Here is a 13,967-nt window from a genome sequence, read left to right on the forward strand (position 1 = left end):
TGAAGACAGCATGTGACTCTGATGTTCGGACACACAAGGGAAGTTCATTCCAACAACTTGAAGCCAGGACAGAGAAAAGTCTGGATGCTTGTCTCCCATGTGTCCTGGATGATGGAGGGTCAAGACGAGACATACTTGAGGCGCGGAGGGCTCTAGGTATGCATCTGGGTTTTACCATGGCCATCAAGTAAGGAGGAGCTGGACCATTCTTTGCTTTGTAGGCCAGCACCAGGGTTTTATATTTGATGCGGGCAGCTACCGGAAGCCAGTGGAGGGAGCACAGCAAGGGGGTGACATGGCTGAACTTGGGAAGGTTGAAGACCAGCCGAGCTGCAGCATTCTGGATCAGTTGCAGGGGTTTGATGGCATGCATAGGAAGACCAGCCAGGAGAGAGTTGCAGTAGTCCAGTCTTGAGATGACAAGGGACTGGACAAGGACCTGAGTGGCCTCCCTAGAGAGAAATGGCCGAATCCTCCGAATGTTGTGAAGGAGAGAATCTGCATGATCGTGCATTTTAGTGTCATCTGATTAGCAGAGCAAAGGGCGTTAGAACCAAACTCCGTTCTCATAACATAAGAGCATCCTCTGTAGCTGCATCACTGTCTGGTAACGTCAGTATCACAGACACGAGACCTTGAAGTGGTCAATGAACACAGTGAAAATCACAACACACAAAGAAATTGTTAGTAGACCCTGCCTAGGGTGACCAGATTTGTCCGGGAAAAAGAGGACATCTGGTCACCCTAACCCTGCCTCTCTTTCATTTGCATGAAAAGGCACAAACTCCTGCAGCAAAGCCTCTTTGGACACAAGAACCAAGTCCAGAAAACATCATGTCCAGCCTGCATTTGAAAACTCTACAACATAAACTGATGAAAGCTGCTCACACAGTAGAGCAATACTCCAGTGTGGTTTTGACTTTCCCTCAATGTCCTGCAGTGTCCTGCAGTCTGATGGCTTGGTGGTAGTAGCTGTGTCTGTGTGCATGTGAGTGCTTCAGTAATGTTTCATGAATGCCAGCAGCTGAAACCAGGGTCCTGTCCTGCTGGTGTTGTATTTAATGCCCTTTTTTCAGATAAAAGGACAGCCAGGGTCTGTGGAAAGTACGTCCTGCTAAACTGAGTGAGGTGGAGGTTCACATGCTGTAGTGCTGGTGGTTGGTGGTAGCTGTAGATGCCGTGTAGATATGGTGCAACAGGTGGTTCTGGTAGACTTGCGTGTGCTGAGCATGGTGAGTGAGTAACATTAGGACGTCTTTCCATTTGGTAGTTGAATTACAGACTCTGGTGTATTTGCTAAACTTTATATTTGCTTTTGCTTATTTGGTTTTCTGTCAGTCCTTTTTGAGTAGTTTGCTACACTTGCCTATGAAGAGATCACCTGACCTTACCACTCTGTGTAAGTTCCTATGGTGATGACAGTGATGGCCACTCTAGCAGGAAGTGATGCGGCTGTACAGGATTATTGGTAAGTCAATGAAACCACACACACACGCGCAAAAATGCTGTTGCTTAATGATACCATAACAGTTCTCATGCATGTTGCTGACATTTGTCTTTGCATCCACCAGCTGCAAATATGTATGATTTGCACACAAGACCCACAGCGTTTCTCTCATTCTTTAATCCCACACAAGTGATAAAGGACAGCGAATCACTTTGAGCAAATGGTGCTTAATCACATGGAGGGCTGCCTCTTCTGTTTTGTACATATATATATATATATATATATATATATATATATATATATATATATATATATATATACACACAATAGTTACATACTGATACTCTGTTTTAATAAGTACATGGAAGCAAGTTCTTAGCTTACATAAATCATTAAATATATTAATCACTGCCAAAATAGGCAGCTTTCCTTGCCACTGTCACCCCTGGCTTCCTCATTAGGGATCTGGACCCATGAGATTGTAAAGCTGCTTTGTGCTATAGAAATAAATATATAAGTAAATATGTATGTGCTATATAAATAAATTTAACTTTGACAAAAAACAGTATCTTTAAAAATGTTTAGAATGAATCTTTTCTACAGGATGCAATCATCATGGTGGCACTAGGAGACTAATGTATTTGTGCCTTTTCAAAAATGTACAGGAAATATGTGCATAATATACAACAGATCCACAGGAAGTGAGAAAGTGAGTTTTCCTTTACCACTATTGAGTCAGTCATCTCAGACAAGTCCTCTATAGCAACAATGAGAGTCTGTCGTGGATATTGTGTTTCATTCTGGGGTTCACTGCTTCTTGGGTTTCTTCATGGTATTTATCTTTGTGTGTGTACCTATATGTGTACTGTATCTCAGATAATGCACATAATGAGTTCTTATTTTAATGATTTGTGTAACAAGTGGACTTCCTTCATTTCTAAGCCAAAAACAGTCATACGAAGTGATTCCTAAACTGAAGTCTAAACCTAACCTGAATCTAATTATAAGCCTGCTTGTTTTTCAAATGAAATTATAGTTTTCAGTATACTGGCCTTATAAGCAGGTTCATGAATCAGCTTTTGTCATTATCCATGTATGTATAGTCTGAGATGTGTCTCTTGTAGGTTTGTGTGCTGTGGCTGATGTGAACACAGTGACAGAACACAGAACTACTGGAGGTTCCCTCCTTCTACCACTTGGATGGCCAAAAGAAAATGTAACATATGCAGAGTGGGGCTTTAATGGAGATGTATTTGCTATGTATGAAGACAAGCAAATTCATAAAACTAATAATCTCCAGTTCGAGGGAAGATTAAAGGTGGACAATATTACTGTTAGTGTACAAGTGGAACATCTTCAAGTTCAAGACTCTGGAACCTTCTCTATTATTACAGATGGGACTATAAATCAGTTTCTAACAAAGACGATCAATTTGAGAGTCTCTGATCAGTACACCCGAGTACTGATTTACCCATCATCAAGACCTTCAGGCTGCTTTATAGCTACAGTTTGTAAAGTCATTTTGGTTTATAGTGTACAGATTAATCCCAGTTTTCTGGACACCGTCTTTATGTATATGACACTGTTATGTACAAACTAATGCAACATAACTAAACAGTCTTGTGCCCTCAACCCTCATGTCCATCCTTTGTATTTTAGAAATTGTGTCTTCATTTATGAATGTAGATCATAATTGTATATCATCATCTAATATCTCTTACAACACAAGAAAATGCTCTTATTATATAATCTCTTCATATGCAGCCTGAATTGAAACAGTCACTATTCAGAGCAACCAGACCTGGCTGGATCATATAAAGGCCTGTGATTTTCATGTTTGGTGCCAAGCATCTGAAGACCAAAGTGCATCTTACACATGGAGCGGGTATCAGAATGGGAGTGGAGCTTTGCTGTACTTCACTCTTCCACCTGCAGAGGGAGACATTACCTTAATCTGCACTGCAGTCAACAGTGTCAGCAACCAGACTGCTACAAAACCACTGGCATGTAGACCAGAGCAGCCAGAGACAGGTAAGCTGTGCATGTTTTGCTTACTCAAATAACATCTGAGCATCAGTTGAGTGTTGGACTTGAGGTTGATGGACTATGTGGGGTTGATGACATCAGACCAGATCAGTTCAGTAGAGACCTTCTGTTAAACTAGTGTTAAACTATGTGGCGAGGCAGGTGGAAAAGAGAAAGTAAATTGCATGACTACGCCACCTAGAGGAACTGCACCCCAGGAAACTGAACTGTCCAATGAGGCCCCAAAGCAGAAAACAAACAAGAAAACTAAAGGATTTTCAAATTTTCTAATAATTGTCTCATGTCATCCATAATTTATTTTTGTGTAAAATGTTATATAATTTGTAACATTCATCTAGAAGAAGAGGGCAACCCGTGCATCTACAGAGCAGTGGGCACTGCGGTGGAACTGCCCCTGAGATTTGGTGGTTTAGACCGCAGCAGTCATCTGTCCTGGATCCATAACCAGACAAAAGTCTTCTATCGGAGGGGCAGCAGCGTCAGGATAGCCATGCTGAAAGCAAAGCCTAACGGAGCGCTCGTTCTGGAGAATGTCCAGTTAAGCAGTGCTGGGCATTATCACGCCACAGTCTTCAGCAAGGACTGAGTTCAGCTACACTCCTCCACAGTGAGGTTGTGTGTTCTTGGTGAGTACAAGCTTTGTGGACACAGCTATGACTCCAGAGTCGGGGAAAAAATCACCAGTTCACTTCTGAGTTTGATGCATTTCAGAGCCCTTGTCCGAACCTTGGCTGACAGCCACGTGTGGGAAGGCAGTGGTAACACTCACGTGTGGTGCTGAACACTACCCTGACACGTCTGTGTCCTGGAGCAAACACGGAATCCCATGGATAAACACGACGAAACAAACACTGACTTTAGACTTCTCTCTGATTGGTGTAGGAGAAAATGTATCTTGCACATTAAGTAACAAAGTCAGTAAGAAAACAAGCAAAGATGTCCAACTGCTCTGTTCAGACACAGGTGTGTACTGTAGCACTGTTGGGTACGGTTGAACATTCTGCATCACATCCTCCAACCCTTGGAAATTCAGGAATTAAGCAAAGTGATCAGAGCAGAAGTGATGGTGGGGAAAAAGGTCAGTTGTCCCTGACAGCTATAAGTCAGAGAGAGTATTTGAATGATTGGTATGTAATATGGCAGAGGATTTATTTACTGTGCACAATTACTTTAGGTGCAAAAAAATTAGATTTTAAATGAGGTTTTGAAAATTCATGTTTACAAAATAGACAAGGACAAAGAGCAAAAATGGCCATGTTCTTAGGAGAAAGGAAAATAGCTGAAATGCACAAACCACCAAACAAACACCACCAATCCTGCTTTTAACCACAAAACCCTCATGACTTCAGCAGGCTTTAACACCAATAGGCACTCTGTCAACATTACACATGCTTATACAATTGAGATTAATTACATTCAAAGTAAATAAATTAATTCAACTAAAAAAATATGACTACTATTACATCTTAATTCATATATATTTGTTAATTAAATATACATTTTCTTATGTTGTAAAGAATTTGCCCTTGAAAAGTTGTCACAAAAGTGAAGTGCTGGTGAGTTTCTCTACTACTCACTATAAACTCATTATAATTCACCCTGGACTGATGTGGTAGACGGAGAGCAGCAGAAGTATCTGGCTGCAACTGGGCCTTTTAATTTAGGTGTTAATAATATCCACCATTATAAATAATGACAGACCACTGGAATCCTGCAAAGAATGTTTGAAAATCTAAATGGAGAATTTGCAACATTTGACACTTTCTAATGTGCAGAATTATGCCACCTAATGTTCTTTTAACAACATAATACACACCACACTGCTTAAATCTCATTCTAACTTGATATTGTGCTTCTCCCAAAGAATTTAATTTTAACCCAGAAAATATTCTGCAGTCTGTTGTTGATCTTACAGTGTAAAAACAGAACCAACTGACCCATTCTAAACCTGAGATAGCGTGTAGACTGTAGGAGTCAGTCAAAGGATTATTCTCTTATTTTTGAGGTATGACTGCTTTAGTTTATCATTCAACCTTGTTCAAAGCACTGCTGAGAGGCAAACATGCTGTCCACCAATCCACAGTGTTGCCCTCATGACATGTCCAACCATGGTACCTCCTTAAAACCATTTTCAGTTGAATGGCATTGGGGAAAACACCTGTGCCTAAACGCCATTGGCTTTTAAGAATGCTTCAGACTCAACTTACATAAACTTGCACTTACCAACATTTCATGAATCCTATAGCAACTGAAGACCCTTTCATAGTTATATGTTCTACAGATGTAGTGGAGTCTGTGAGAATGAGGGTAGAGTCTGAATGTAGGCTGTGTGGGTTCTGTGGGTTGTGCACCATGATGTCTGATGTCTGGTGGAAAGAGACAGCAAGGTCCATAACCGAGCTGGTTAAGCACTGTAGTGCAGACAGCAAAGTAGTGTCTGAGTGTGTCTGTGTTTGCTTGTATGCCCAGTGGTGGATGGTGCTCTGCCACTAGGGTCTGTCCTCTCTCCCCTTCCTGCACCCCATTCAGTCCCCCAGGGGGCTGTGGCTTCCGGTAGAGAGTACGCTGTGCGCAATTGGCTGCCGCTTCTCGCCGGTGTGTGTGTGATTGGTTGTTTGTGACTTGTACCTGTGTTAAATTGTAAAGCGCCTTGGGAGTTTGGAAAGGCGCTATATAAATCAAGCATTCATTCATTCATTCATTCATTCACTGTGACTATCCAGGCATCTAACACTGGTGTTTTCAATCTGTTAAAGATAATGATATTAATAGATGCAATAAAACAGCTCTCAAATCGAAACATTTAAACAGCTGAAACTGGTATGCTTTTCCTTCTAGTACAACACTTTGACTAACAGTTTCCTGCCTACACCCTGTCTTTCTCCTTAATGTAAATAAGTTATTTGGTGCTGTTCAGAGAATACTCGAAAATCTGGATCTAAACCAGAAGGACCAAAATCTCTCTAGATATTGAGCTATTCTGGAAGAGATAATTAGTGGCACACATCTATGCAGGTTCGTGATGGGGTTGTAGCAGTTCACCTGTCCGTTCCCTTGTCCAATAAGAAAGGAATAAGACACACACGTCATAGCTCAGATAGTCACGCACTCCAGTCTAGGTAGCCAGCTCCTCATCATGAAACATACGCACCATCTCACACAGACTTTTGGATTGCTGTTTCTGTAAAAACATTTTCAGCTCAAAACGCTACGGTAGTGACACAACTTGAGAGAAGTTTGCTACACAGAGGAGGTCTGGCGTTCACTAGCGGCCATTCTTTGGTCGATTTGGTTTGACAAAGGCGTTCCCGTGGGAAAATCTACGCTTTCTCAAGATGCGAAAAGAAAAAGGAACATTATTTATTTTTTGTTTTAGTGGTGGAACTTGGTGAGTTACATCTTTTATTAACATCCTAAATGTAATCATAGCGTTTCTTGGCCTCATCGCAGAGTGTTCGATGTGGCATTTTAACGTGACTACTGGGCTCTGCTGGGTTCTTTATGCCGATGTTTGTCGTCGGTGAACATTTAGTTTGCACTACTGATCTGTATTATATGTTTTGTGTATGAAGGTGTGCAGGGTTTATTGTGTGTATGACAACACCTCCTTAGGTAAGTGTGTGTGTGTGTGTGAGTGTGTGTGTGTGTGTGTGTGTGTGTGTGGTGGGTATGAGAGAGATGTATGTATGTGTGTGTGTGTGTGTGTGGTGTATATGTGCGTGACTGTGTGGAGTGGGTATGGTGTGTGTGTGTGTGTGTGTGTGTGTGTGTGTATCTCTGTAGTGTATATATGCATGACTGTGTGGAGTGGGTATGAGAGAGTGTGTGACTGTGGTGTGGTGTGGTTATGAGAGGTGTGTGTGTGTGAATGTGTGTGTGTGGTGTCGGTATGAGAGATGTATCTATATATATATATATGTGTGGGGGGGGGGGGGGGGGGGGGGGGGAGACATTCAAAAATAACTTTCACTCCATCACTGCTTCTACGAAGCAGAATCTCTAATCTTCTCTGAGTGCTTAGGGCCAAACAAATGCTCATAACTCTAGAGCTAACTGATCAAATGACATTTAGGACTACCAGAAAGGACAGGTTTGTCTACCATGTACAATTTAAGTGTAGCTTCTCTGTGAAGGTTTAAAGATTTTACTGCAGTTTATACAAGAGATAATGACTTTCTCAGAGAGGAACTCTCTCTCTATAGGGTCATTCCATGTCAAATCAACCAAAATTTAGATTGACCATCTCAGAATCTCTTCAAACCTTCCCCATTTGTAGGCAGATATGTTTCGTGGAAAAATCCAAAGTATTTCTGTTCCATGTTCAATATTTCAAGAGTTACAGTCATTTTTGTCTTTACCCAGCGTTATGAGGACGGCGGCCTCTTCTTGGACCTGCGTGGTGATGGCCATTACGGGGTGCAGCTGAAGGGGGTCAAGGCGCAGGATCAGGGAGCGTATGTGTGCACAGCCAGGGAGTGGACCAGACAGCCTGGAGGAGGGAAAGGTAACTGCTTGGCTGTTTTTCTACCAGCAGTTGGTATCCAGGCTGAGTTCACAGTCAAGGAAAGTTGTGCTGGTGTCAATACTTTGGTGTCCTTAACAGAACCTCTCATGATGAAAGCAGGGTTAACTGAGAAGAGAAGGTTACTTGAGTAGAACAGAAGATCAGTTCTCTTAAAACCTATCTATAATAATGAAGCTCCAAGAACAATGAGAGTTAGGTGCTGGAGTGTTCAGTTTGCACTGTGGTCTCTTTATGGTACAGTAGAACCCCGGAACTCGACGCCAATTCATTCCGGAAGGAGCATCGAGAAGCGATTCAGTCGAGTTCCGAATCAATTGTCCCCCATAAGAAATAACTGAAAACGGATTAATCCCTTTACCAGGGTTGCCAACTTTTCAAGATCACTTGGAGTGAGATTTGAACCTGGAGGAGGTAACGAGTGTCAATTGTTGACTGGGGAGGTGGCCAACATAAGTTGTTACCGGGCGGGCTGTAAAATGGACACAAATTAAGTATTATATCGCAATCTATCGATCCCCAGTGGTTGGCGCCGGAGCAAACTAGTAACTCATTGAATCATAGATGTGGATCAGAGATAAATTAACTAGATTTTTTTTTCTGCGTGAGAAATCGGAAGTGTGGCATGAGAGCATGTGAAGACGGTCAAATGCGTGTGTCTCGCGCTCAATGCGTGAGAGTTGGCAACCTTGCTTCTCAACAAGTTGAGTTCCAATGCTAAGTCCGTCACACGATCGCCTTTTTCAACTCTATTTTTGTTATTACCGTTTTCCTCTTCTGCTTTCTGCTGTCTTTCTTGGGACTCATGTTTTCTGTCTAAAACAGTACAAAACTCACAAAAAACAACAAAAATACAGCAAAAGCTTGGGGCACAACCTCAAAATGGTTTAAAACCCATTGAACAACAACGGCAACTAAAGGCTCAGTTATACTTTCGCGAGTGACCGTAGCGCTAATAATGTGATAAAGTGAATTATTGCAAATAATTTTGAATATATATATATATATATATATATATATATAACTTAATTAAGCTTAAGTTGCTGGAAAATATTGAAAATGGACCTTAATGACATACAAGTGTTTGAATTCCATCTTGTAAAGGTGTATGAACCCTGCAAACATGACTTTATTCATTGCACTGAAGTGTGGCACGCGCAAAGTTACAAAATTTGAGAGGTGCATGACCTGCACGACCCTCGCGCCGGTCACAAAGCGTCAAGTATAAGCCTAGCTTAAACGCCAACTAGCAGCATGTGACCGAAGCACGAACTGTATTTTGTTTACAAAAGTCAAATGAGTCGGTCGGATTCTGAAGTTTTGTTCGAGCTCAAAGACAAAATTCTCAAAACTTGAGGCGGTCAAGTTCCAGGGTTCTACTGTATTTTATTCAGCGCACCACTGCATGTACGTTTTCCTTCCAGGGCCCTCTCAACGTGGTTCTGCTGAGCTTAGGTGGACATTCAGGCCATAACCAGGACTTTACTGGGAGTCCATCCTGCAGGTCCTGTGCAGTTTGGTTGTTTTCATTGGTAACTTGGCTGCTTTTAACGTCCCTCCTCCTCACCACCAGCCCAGTCTCTGACAGTTACTGCACACAAGAATATGACCCTCAGCGTGGAAGACACTCTCAACCTGACCTGCTTAGTGACTGCTGAAGGCCTGGACTCTCTGAGTCTGGAGGTTACGTGGCTGTTCAGGCCGGCTGGTGCCCTGGACTGCTCAGTGTGGCCCGTGATGGGCAGATACTGACAAGCTCGGAGGTGTTGGGCACAAGCAGGACTGGGCCAGGCACGTTCAGGCTCTTCCTTCCCAAGGCACAACGCTCGGACTCCGGCCTGTATTCCTGCCAGGTCAAGGTGTGGCTACCACAGGGCAGCGGGGAGAAAACATCTGACCCCGTGCACGTCCTGGTCACAAGACTAGGTACAGCAGAATGTTCCTTGATTCCCTCACTCTGTTCTGCTCCATTTTGATCTTTCTGTTCTGTTGTCCTCCTTCACTTTGAGGGCTGTGAACAGGAGAAGTGTCGTGGCAAGTATGACACACACAGTGGCGCCGTGTGGGTTTTTTGTTTTTGTTTTGAACATCCTTCCAACCTTCACCACCGCCCTTCACTCACACTCCTACAAATACCTTATTTTGTAGTCCTTCCTCATAGATCTTATTTAATAGATATAAGTGAACATCTAAAAAATGCAGAATGGAACATATTTAGACCTGCACACTTAGACATATGGGCTCTGTGCACAGGTTGTTAGACCTGCCCCTAGCTACCCAGATCACCGCTGTATGAACATTAAGTAGTTAAGGACTTACAGAATTATATGTAGTGTTTCTGTAACATTTCTTGCAGACTCTACAGATGCGTGTATACATTATGTCCTCTTACACAGCATCAAAACCTACGATGTATTCAAGAAATTCTCAATGATGCAGGAGTCAATGGTACAGTGTAACTGTCATAAGTTCAAATGAAGTTCAGGTTGTCACTATGCCATACATCTCCACCAAGAAAATCTTAGAGTGGGTTAGGAATCAAATTCAGGCACAGACGTCAACTTGATTAATGCTGAGACTACATGCTGATTACTAGAGAGATACAGATGGGAAGAACCTAAACTAAATGACCAAACTATGAAGCAAAGTTTTTGAACACTGTAGATGAAGATCAACTTTAGCAAAAGAAGCTGATGGAGGAACTTCATTTCTCTCTGGTGTCTTATCTGGTATCTGTTTCTAATCTCAGTTTATGGTTTCTCCACATTTTTTTTCTCTGTTCATGAAGCCCTCAGATGAAATCGCTTTATTAGGGCATCAAATTTACTGTCCATATACTTCCACTGCACGGACACTGTAAACCACTGGATTAAGGAGAGTAACCCGAATATGACACTGAAACCTTATCAAAGTGTTTCCTTATGTAATGGGCCTTCAATTCTAATAGTTTGAAGTTTTCATTTTGTAATCATTTACATTCATTTATTTGATGTCTGTCAAAAAAGGTTGCCAACAGACATGCCACGTGCCTTCTGCAAGACTCATAGTGCAATTCATGTATTACACTGGTTGATCACGCAGAGACTCAACATTACAAAATCAGCCTTCCATTTCTTCCGTTTCAGGTTTCGTACCTATATGCCTACAATAGTTACATAGTGATACTGTTTTAAGAACATAGAAATAAGTTCTTAGCTTGCATAAATAATTTAATATTACATTTGTTAATTTTAAATAGATTCATGTACGGCCTACAATTATTCTATTAACACAACAGAGTTGTGTAATAACTGTCTAACAGCAATTTTCATCAAGAAAAAAAAAATGTAATATTGGTTTAGGACCAGTCTATTTATTCCGCCACAGATATATGTAGAGAAGGTTCATGAGATATGCTGCAGTCTCCGTATATAAGCTAATGGCAGATAGCAGAACTCGCATAAACATTCATTCCCGATGTTCAAGCTTCCATGAAGATAGATGCGTGAAGAACGTTTCTAGGTACTTTATTTGTCATACCTTGAGAGAAGAGATGTTGTAATAACGCGGTCAAAACAGAATGCCTTCCTAAGCCGAGGGTGAAAGAGTAATGGCTCCTCGGACACACAGGCAGAAAAACATAACAGCAAACGAATGATGCAAGAAGAAGGGCGGAGTTACAGAAGCAGAGGGTCAAGGGGAAGATTTTTAAAGAGCCCTGCACACAATAACAATGTCTGGGAATCAGCACAGCAGAACATAAGAAAACACTGCAAGAATCATGAACAATTATGCATAAGTGATAAACAAACAAGACAGGAATAGTTCTTTTAGCAAATGTCCTTAGCAAATGTCCTTAGCAAATGTCCCTGCTGTAACAGCATACTATTCGTACAAAAAAAAATGGTGTCACTAGGAAACTGACATTTGTGCCTTTTCTAAAACGTACAGGAAGTATACATGTACATATACATCAGATCCACAGGAAGTGGAAAATTTAGTTTTTTCTCTTTACCACTATCAGGTCAGTCATCTCGGACAAGTCCTCTATAGCCGCAATGAGAGTCTGTCATGTATATTGTGTTTCATACTGGAGTTCACTGCTGCTAGGGGTTCTTCAGGGTATGTACCTATATGTGTACTGTATCTCAGGTAATGCACATAATGAGTTCTTCTTGTAATGATTTGTGTAACAAGTGGACTTCATTTCTAAGCCAAAAGTGTAGTCATATAAAGTCTTTAAAAACAAATGTCTGAGAAGATTGTGCATGTTCTAAGTGATTCCTAAACTGAAGTCTAAACCTAACCTGAACCTAATTGTAAGCCTGCTTGTTTTTCAAATGAAATTATAGTTTTCAGTATACTGGCCTAACACGCAGTTTTCTTGAATCAGCATCCATGTATGTATAGAGTGAAAAATGTGTCTCTTGCAGGTGTGTGTGCTGTGGCTGATGTGAACACAGTGACAGAACACAGAACTACTGGACGTTCCCTCCTTCTACCACTTGGATGGCCAAAAGACAATGTAACATATGCAGTTTGGAGCTTTAATGGGAATATACTTGCTGTGTATGTAGACAAGCAAATTCATAAACCTAATAATCTCCAGTTCGAGGGAAGATTAAAGGTGGACAATATTACTGTTAGTGTAGAAGTGGAACATCTTCAAGTTCAAGACTCTGGAACCTTCTCTATTGTTGCAGATGGGACTATAAATCAGTTTCCAACAAAGACGATCAATTTAATAGTGGCTGGTGAGTACACCTGTATACACCTTCACCCGTTTGTAGAGTCATTCTGGGTTATACTGTACAGATCATTTCCACTTATTTCTGGACACCGTTTATGGACATGATGCCATTATGTACAAACTACTGCAATATAAATGGCCTTGTGCCCTCAACCCTCATGTAAGGGTTCACCCTATCCTTTTTACTCATTTATGAAGGTATATCATAATTGTATATCATCTAATATCACTTATAGCAACCCGAATTGAAACAGTCACTATTCAGAGCAACCAGACCTGGCTGGATCATATAAAGTCCTGTGAAGTTCATGTTTGGTGCCAAGCATCTGAAGACCAAAGTGCATCTTACACATGGAGCGGGTATCAGAATGGGAGTGGAGCTTTGCTGTACTTCACTCTTCCACCTGCAGAGGGAGACATTACCTTAATCTGCACTGCAGTCAACAGTGTCAGCAGCCAGACTGCTACAAAACCACTGGAATGTAGACCAGAGCAGCCAGAGACAGGTAAGCTGTGCATGTTTTGCTTACTCAAATAACATATCAGTCGAGTGTTGGACTTGGTTGATGGACTGTATGGGGTTGAGATCAGACCAGATCAATTCAGAGTGACATTGTTAAACTAGTATTAAACTATGTGGTGAGGCGGGTGGAAAAGCGAAAGCAAATTGCATGATTACGCCACCTAAGGGAACTGCACTCCAGGAAATTTAACTGTCCAATGAGGCCCCAAAACAGAAAACAAGAACTAAAGGAAGGCACAGGTTCAACACCACTTGGACCTGAGATGTAGTTCCAATGATTCATTTATTAACAATATAAACACCAATATTCACCTACGCAATTAACTAATAAGTCCAAGGAGGAACAGGACTGTGGCTTAACAGGAAGAAAACAGGGGGATCAGAAATCTCCTACACTATATATCCACCATGACCACACCACAAGTCTCACACCCAGAATACTCTAGGATTCCAAACCATTGCAAAATATTCCACCACCAGGATCATCTGCCCCTGTCCAGCCTGCATCTCCTGTCCTGCTCACAAACAAAACAGTTACACACAATAACAGGGATGGATAAGGAGACATGTCTCATGTACACTTGATAAAATGAAAACTCTCTTCACATCACTGACACTAAACATAATCCAAAAACAGCTTGGCACAAACCAAAAAACGTAAAACAATCTACCAGACAGAACGAACAACCAATAACAGAAA

The 13,967-nt window shown here is 41.5% G+C and overlaps 1 protein-coding gene and 1 long non-coding RNA gene across 2 annotated transcripts in view; one reads left to right on the plus strand and one right to left on the minus strand.

The window, feature by feature from the left end:
• The window catches only part of LOC143500198 (uncharacterized), a 29,084-nt gene extending 21,092 nt beyond the window's left edge, over positions 1-7,992 (minus strand). The window contains exon 1 of the long non-coding RNA XR_013126722.1: positions 7,852-7,992. This is a non-coding gene — a long non-coding RNA (uncharacterized LOC143500198). The remainder of the gene's footprint in view (positions 1-7,851) is intronic.
• Positions 7,993-11,914: 3,922 nt separating this feature from the next.
• Positions 11,915-13,540, plus strand: LOC143500196 (uncharacterized). The gene is made up of 3 exons (XM_076994207.1): positions 11,915-12,116; positions 12,428-12,748; positions 13,068-13,540. The coding sequence occupies exons 1-3, from the start codon at positions 12,053-12,055 to the stop codon at positions 13,280-13,282; spliced, it is 600 nt and encodes a 199-aa protein (XP_076850322.1). The 5' UTR covers positions 11,915-12,052; the 3' UTR covers positions 13,283-13,540.
• The last annotated feature ends 427 nt before the right edge of the window (positions 13,541-13,967 follow it).

The sequence above is a fragment of the Brachyhypopomus gauderio genome, unplaced genomic scaffold (genome assembly GCF_052324685.1).
Source record: "Brachyhypopomus gauderio isolate BG-103 unplaced genomic scaffold, BGAUD_0.2 sc137, whole genome shotgun sequence".
NCBI lineage: Eukaryota > Metazoa > Chordata > Actinopteri > Gymnotiformes > Hypopomidae > Brachyhypopomus > Brachyhypopomus gauderio.